Raw genomic sequence first — 7,453 nt, forward strand, 5'->3', positions numbered from 1 at the left:
TCTCTCCGTGGCGCATTCCGGAGCCGGTCCCAGCGCCGCACAACCAGTCCCCACTCCCTCCGGTGAAATTGCCAAATTAAAATGAATCATTTGGCCCATAATGGCCGAGGCGCTTATCGGGGGCGAGCGGACCCGCGGCAGTGCCTTATCTCGGCGGCGCACACGGCCCCGGCGCGCCTCGGCCCATGCTAACGAGGCCCAGAACGTGAGCGGGATTAGCGCGCGTCGCTGGAGGAGCCTGGGCGCGCGGGCGGGGGACGGGGACAGGGGCGGGGGCGGGCCTCCGCATTAAGGACCAGGCCTCAAAATGGCCACACGCATCCCCCCGTAGCGGCAAAACGTGAGCATTCTGGCCTTTTTCTAGGGGAAAGCAACCTGCGGCCTCCCGCGGAATTCCCCATCAGTTCCTCTCTCCTTTTCCCCGCTCGCAGGAGAGGTCTTCGCTCCTTTTCCCTGGGTTTCTTTCGATGGGGGGCATTTTCCACGGACGCCCTCCGCTCGCCGCCGCGGCCCCTCCCGCCTCGGAGACTCTCTTCCTTCCTTCCCCTTTTTCCTTACGCAATATACAGAAATGCGCGAGGCGGTGGTTGGTTTTCATTTCTTCTTGGTGGTTGTGTGCATGCGGTGGGATTGTGAGTGCGTGTGTGAGCCGTCGGCAATGCTGACTTCTTCCGAGTGTGGTCTTCCAGGCGAAGGGTTGTGTGTCCGAGTGTGATGGTGTCCGCGCTCTTTTGGTTGTTGATTTGGATTCTTCGAGCCCTTGTGCGTTTTCATCGTTGTATACGATTATGTTCGTTTTTCCTTCTCGACGTGGGTCTGGCTCTGTGTGTTGGGTTGTGTGGCCTTTGCGATTGTATTTGAGTAGTTTCGTTGTTTGTGTCGGGCGTGTGTGATCCTGACTACGTTAGATGTGTGTCCATGAGCGATTGCGTTGGACTGATTTCGTTGAATCGTGTTGGACAGTGTGCGGGCCTGACCATGTCGGCTTGTGGGGCAGTGTTGGGTTGTATTTACTTTGCTTCCCTTCTATGGGGCTGGACCGTGTGTGGTCCTGTCCATACTGGGTTGTGTGCCTGTGTGCTTGTGTCCTTTAGAAGTGCATTTGCAAATCGCTGGGGGGTGGAGGGGAGAGCGAGCAGGAGATGGAGCCGCAAGTTGAGGAGGCGGCAAGGGGGCGGGGAGAGGGATTTCACATTTTATTCCAAATTATGATGTATTCGGAAGCCAGTGTTGGCTTGGATGGGCAGACGGAGCCCGATCGGCGGCTGCTCTGTCCAGAGGCCAGTCTGTGCCTCGGTGTTTGAGGGGTTTGTTAGTGAGTGGGAGGTTCTTCCAGGCTCGAAGCTGAGCAGCGCTCGCCAAGGCCCGCACCTTCAAGCCGGTAGCCGCCGGCTCGGGTTTCGCCGCGCCCAGGCTTCATCCTTTTCTGGTTAGTTTCGCGGGTACCTCCGCGGGGTCTGCGGGAGAGGCCTGGAAAAGACAATGGGCGCATTCTCCAGGTTTCGCGCCTGGGGTGGGGAACCTCGGGATAATCTCCAAAGAACACTTTTCTATCCCTTCCCCGGGTGAGCGACATTGCGGCGTGGGTCAGGTATCCGCATCGGTGACCAGGGCCAGTCTTTGTGGAGGGATGGGGTCAGTGCTGCCCTCTCTGCGAAAAAATGGATTTTATTTTGCCAGTTATTGTGGTTACTAAAGTCATCGTCGTCATCATCACCATCATCATCATTCTATTTAATTAAAGTAATCGTCCAGTAGCAAAGCGGCTTGTCCTTTTTAGCTTCTTTGGAGCGATAACAAAGCAGCTTGGTTCCCCCCCACCAGCTTTATTTTTTTTTTAAGTTGCTGGGTTTGAGGTAGGGAGAGAAAATGGAGAGAGGAACGGGCACAGAGACCCTGTCATAAAGCAAAAATTAACCCGGACCTACGACATGGGAATGAGTGGATTTTCCCTTCTTCCCACCCCTCCCCCATCTGGATTAGAAGAGGAGAAAGAAAATCTCCCGCATTGGACTGAAACCGCAGGGAAGAATTATTCCTATATTTCCACCAAAGCTGGGGCAAAAAGGAGTCCTTTGGAATTAATCCAGGATTTCGATGTGTAATCATAAACTGGACAATTTAGGCAAAACAAATTAAACAAAACCCTTAGGAAAAGAAAAAAAAGCAACCCAAATCTCCCTACGCTACACACTGGGAAGCAGTATTCGAGTTTACCCTCCCTGCCTTTGCCTTTGCAGTTTATTGCTGCAAGGAATTATTAGAATTCTCCCCTACTCTGCTAGTCTGAACACTGAAAAATTGAAAATTATCGTGTGGGGATGGTTGAAAGGAAGGCGGGGGCTTTCTTTCTTTCTTTCTTATCCGTGGAAGAAAAGAGGGGACCTAGATAGATCTGCCCCCCCATCCTCTTGGATCTGTGCTGTTCTGACTCCATTCCTGTGGGAAAGTAGCCTTTAGAATTGAGTTCTGGTTTCGCTTTCGGCTAAAGGTGGGCACGGAGAGAATGGGGGCCTTGGAGGTTCTGCCCCACAGATCAGGGTCTGAAAACCGGATCCCCCCTTTCCAACACACATTTCTCCACCCAGCTGTGCTAGGCATTGTGGCCGCTGCTCCGGCCTGACTGGGGTTCCCAAGCCAATCGCATAGACATGTCAGTGCTTAGAAAACAAACTCGGCCACCCTGAACCAGACATCCCGGTCGGAGGGCCCGAAATTGTTCCAGAGGTCTGTGCAGAGCTTGAGCTCGTTGTTGTTGTAATAGTTATGATAGTTATCCCTGATTGGTCAGGTGTAGAGTTCTTTTTAAAGGGGGATTGGGGAGAGGCTTCAGACACCTGCGGGGTGGGGGCCGAAAGCCGTTTGCAATTCCCTGGGCTGGTTGGCAAGGACAGGAGGTAATTCCCAGCCATTGACCCCCATTTCTCTCTCTCCCTCCCTCTCGCCCTCCCTCTTTCTCTCCACCCCCATCTTTCCTGGAAACTCGCTTTGGGCGCGGCAGACTGCCCAGGACCACACCGTGGCCTAACTGCTGGTCTCTCAGCGAGAGAGGGGGAAAGCAAAGACCCCCGTCTGCAACTTGGACCTTGGCTCCCGCCCCTCTCCGGCGGAGTGGAGATCCTATTCAGAGGGGCCGGTTTCTCTAAATATGCCCCAGGTGAGTTTTGGGGGAAGAGTATCGGTGAAAACGATGTCCAGGAAGACCTTGGCTTCCGGCCTGGGGTGGGGGAGGCTTAGGACAGAGGACAGTCCAGTCTACGACTGGGTGAGGGGAGGACGAACCCAGAGCTGGGAATCTGGGATCTGTGCCTCAGTTGCTTCTGGAGCCCTCTCCATTTCCATCGTGGTTTTTAAAAACACCTGGCTGCACCTTGTCGCCCAGGCCGCTCCCATCAGTCCTGGTTCTGTGGGTGTTTCACAAGGCTCCTAAATTTGGGGCGGCTATATCCGGATGGTGCAGGCTGCGTGTGCCTGGGCTGCCGGCAGGAAGAAGGCCCAGCCATCCCGCCTAGCACAGTCCCAACTCGGGTGGGCCCTGACCGGGGCCTAAGGCCTAGGGTGGGGCTGGGTTGGAACACCCCTCCGCTCTCTCGTAGTGGCAGGGAAGGTGGTTCTGTTCACTGGTGCTTTTGGTTCTCGAGCAGGCCTGGGGCTCCCCCAGGGGGTTGTTCGGGTGTGGGTGCATTATGAAGGACAGGAAGCCAGCTAGCTCTTACCCCGCATACCAGCAGGAGACTGTTTTCATAGGAGAAATTTTCCCTGCCGGGAATTGGCAGCTGCGGGAGACCCTGTGCCTGCCCGCTCAGGAGCTCCTGGGATCCCTGTCGTGCTCATACACAAACGGAAACGTTGTGGCCATGTGGCAACGGGAGATGAAGGTCCGGTGTTGGGGGCTTCGAGCTGGTTCTGGGCGGCACAAAGACAGAGGAGTTGTAATGGTCAAATAGTCTAGTGTGAGTCTGTTCAAAAGCTTCTCCCCACTCTTTCATCTTCCCCAAATAAAAACAAATGAACAGACCAAAAAATCACTCAGGCTTTCCTTCCAGTAATCTTAACCGAAGCCAAGTGATGGGGTTTAGTCCCCTACAACCAAAGGTGCTTATGAGTCCTCTGTTGGCTTTTTCTGGAGCATGGACCCCCTCGCCTGGGTGATCCTGGTTGCTGAACAGCCCGCCGGGTTTTCCTAAGGTCCGGGTGGGGATGGGCGGGGAGAGGTCGGCCACAGACCCTGGGGACCAATCATAGGTTTCTCACAGGGAGCCTCGGAGATACAGATATTTATAGGCGGCTGGGGAGGGCATTTGGGGCCAGGGTCAACTCATCTGGAATATGTGATCCTCTTGCCCCTCCGGGATCCGCGCCTACACGAAGCCTTGGAATTAATCAGAGGGTTTAAATGTGTCATAAGGAGAGCTTGAACTCAGTCTGGTGATTGCAGTGTGCACTGTTTGTTACTCGGTTAGAAGCTGGGGCTGAAGCACGTGTCACTGGGCACACAACGGTGTGTGGGGACAGTAAGGTAGGGAATCGGCACCTTGGGGCTTGTATATTTTGCCACAGGATGGAATATTACTGGTGCATTTCACTGCTGCAGGGGAGCCTGGAAGACTGGACTAGTATACCTCTGGTGCATTTCTAGTGGCCGCAGTGTCTTGGCAGTCCCGTTCTGTGGATACGGATCTATTGTTTCCGCCATAATCGTAAACTCACTTCCAATGAAGCCTTGCGGACCCACTGCCTTTGCGGCTCTTGTACACCGGGGTCTTGGGGAATTCTGTTTCCTGGTGAGCCCCTGGAGTTGGCAGACCCAGGGCAGAAGTGCAATCCAAATGACAATTCTCCTCAGCTTGTGTGCCTGGTGGCAATTTTGCTGAGCCCTGGAGGAGGTTTCAGAAGGTCAGGTCTCTCTTCTGGGGTGGGAGGACGTTTCTCAGGCCAGCTGGGGTCCAGAGTGGTGCGGTGGCAGAATGGCTGCCGTGAGTGATTAGATGGACTCTGCTTGGGGCTGAATTGGATTTTTTTGTATTTTCTGCTATAAAATATTCCAATCATCAAATTCTGAGAGGAGAAGCCTTATTTTGAACATCTTATAAAGGCTGTCAACTTGATTTTATATATATATATATAAATATATATAATGTATACATGTATATATATGTAATGTATATATGTATATACATAAATATACACACATATATATGTGTGTGTGTATTTTATTAAAACAACTCACAAGCACCCCCAAACTCCAGACCCAGAGTCTCATGGTTTTTTGGTTTTCATTCTTTTGGTGCCCTGCCTCCATTGGCATCAAAGCAGGGTGATGGAAGCCACCCCCCCCAACCAGCAAGTGTTAGTGGGGAATAGAGCCTCGTTGGTCACCCCGGAGTATGGTTGTGGAGAAAAGAAGGAGTGTCCTCAGCCCCAGGGATATACATGGGAGGGTTGTATACAGGAAGATGGTGCAGACAGAGTGAGATTGCGGTTCTGATCCTGTTCTGTGGCTCCGTGGCTAATATGTTCCTGTGACCTTGGGCAAGGCAGTTCCCTCACTGGCCCGGTCTCCTTGCCCGTAATAATGTTTACTTGAGCATTTGCACAGTGCTTGTAAATGCATAAATGAGGTATTGCTCCCATTTCCCAGAAGACAACAGAGGCAGGAGAGGGGGATGGAAGAGTTCAAGGACCTTCATGATACCTCTTTCCACTCAAGAGTGGGAGTCTAGACCCCAGTGGCCTCAGGGGCACTCTGAATGGCTGGGCTCCCTACCCTCTCAGCCAAGCCTCCCTTCGAGCCACCTCACTTCTGAGTCCAGCTGAGCAGAAGGAGGTGGAGTTGGGGGGGGAGGGGGGGGGGGGGGAACTCTGGGCTAGGATCATTTGCTTCCCTTCCTGGATGTCTCATCTCTGGTCTCAGTGGGAGTAAAGGGCCACTGGAGTTTTCAGCGGCACAGAATACACAATGCATTTGCTTAGTACAGGCGGACACTCCCTGCAGGGGGGTGAATATATGTTGAAAAGGAGAGCAGGAGTCTCTGCCAGCTGTGTGCGCAGGGGTCCCGAGGCCCTGTAGCCTCCATTCCCTGAGCTCTCTACTTGTTCACAGGCAAGGGAGGTTCGAAAAGCACCCCACCTCGGCGCCAGTTTCCCCGCCAAAACCAAAAGGGGGGCGGGAAGAACACGGTCAGGGGATTTGTTCCCTCCTCTTCCCTTGTGGCCTGAGCAGGGGGACAAGATGATATTTCTTTCTAGCCTCTTTCTACATTTCCTTCCTCCTTTTCTCCCTTCTGTTTTCTTTCGCGGGCAGTATTCCTTTTCTTCCAATGTCTGTCGTCTTTTTAACATCTCCTCCGTCTCTGTGTCTCCCAGACACCTTCTCTCTTCTCCCAAACCTTAGGCCCTCTTTCCCTCCTGCCCCAGCCCCGCCGCTGGGCCTTCAGGCCCCGGGGGAAGGCGTGTGTCCACGTGGCGCTAAGTCAGTCCGCCTCTTCCCACGTCTTGGTGCGCGAATTTCTCTCTGCCCTTCACCCACCCCTCGGTGGGCTGGGGGCGGTTGTCAGAGCGGGCATCCGCTTGTCTGTCTGTCTGCCCGCAGGATGACGGAGCGGCCGCCGAGCGAGGCGGCCCGCAGTGACCCCCCGCTAGAGGGACGGGACGCGGCCGAGGCCCGCATGGCCCCCCCGCACCTGGTCCTGCTGAACGGCGTCGCCAAGGAGACGAGCCGCGCGGCCCCCGCGGAGCCCCCGGTCATCGAGCTGGGCGCGCGCTGCGGCCCGGGGGGCGGCCCCGCCGGTGGGGGCGGCGCCGCGCGGGACTTAAAGGGCCGCGACGCGGCGGCGGCCGAAGCGCGCCATCGGGTGCCCACCACCGAGCTGTGCAGACCTCCGGGGCCCGCGCCCGCCTCGGCCCCCGCGGAGCTGCCCGGCGACGGCCGCATGGTGCAGCTGAGCCCGCCCGCGCTGGCGGCCCCCGCCGCCCCCGGCCGCGCGCTGCTCTACAGCCTCGGCCAGCCGCTGGCCTCGCTCGGCAGGTCAGGGCCGCGGCGGGAGGGGCGGGCGGGCGGCCACGGTGGGGGGGGCACTCGGCCCGGGCGCCCCTCTGCCCCTCGGAGCGACCGCCTTCCTCCCGACGGCGCGGAGCGGCTGGAGCGCAGGAAGAGAGGGGGTGTTGTAAACCCGAGGGCGGAAAAGCCTGCACGCCCGCGCCCGTGCGCCAGCGACCAGGGGGTCCTCTGTGGGCGTGTGCGTGTGCGTGTGCGCGGGGCTGGCTGCGGGGGGCTCCGTGCGTGTGCGGCGTGCGTGGGTGTGCGTAGGCCCGGGAGGGGGTCCACGCCTTCGGCAGTGCGGGCTGTGGCTGCCGGTGAGCGGGAGCGCGCTGGCCGCGCAGTATGTTGGGGGGTTGGGGGGGTGGTGTGTGTGTGTGTGTGTGTGTGTGTGTGTGTGTGTGTGTGTGTGTG

General features: G+C 56.6%; 1 protein-coding gene across 6 annotated transcripts in view; it reads left to right on the forward strand.

Annotated features, from left to right (window-relative positions):
* Nucleotides 1-254: 254 nt before the first annotated feature.
* The window catches only part of TAL1 (TAL bHLH transcription factor 1, erythroid differentiation factor), a 15,950-nt gene continuing 8,751 nt past the window's right edge, over nucleotides 255-7,453 (forward strand). The window contains exons 1-4 of one of the 6 annotated variants that reach the window (XM_073896808.1): nucleotides 564-586; nucleotides 1,337-1,429; nucleotides 3,002-3,157; nucleotides 6,593-7,027. In XM_073896808.1, the coding sequence (XP_073752909.1) occupies nucleotides 6,594-7,027 (434 nt within the window). In that variant the 5' untranslated portion in view covers nucleotides 564-586; nucleotides 1,337-1,429; nucleotides 3,002-3,157; nucleotide 6,593. The other 5 variants (XM_025871557.2, XM_025871556.2, XM_025871554.2 and 2 more) reach the window with 5 other exon arrangements.

This window comes from Callorhinus ursinus, unplaced genomic scaffold, assembly GCF_003265705.2.
Source record: "Callorhinus ursinus isolate GAN/ISIS: 27379988/994484 unplaced genomic scaffold, GSC_fseal_2.0 scaffold9, whole genome shotgun sequence".
Lineage (NCBI taxonomy): Eukaryota > Metazoa > Chordata > Mammalia > Carnivora > Otariidae > Callorhinus > Callorhinus ursinus.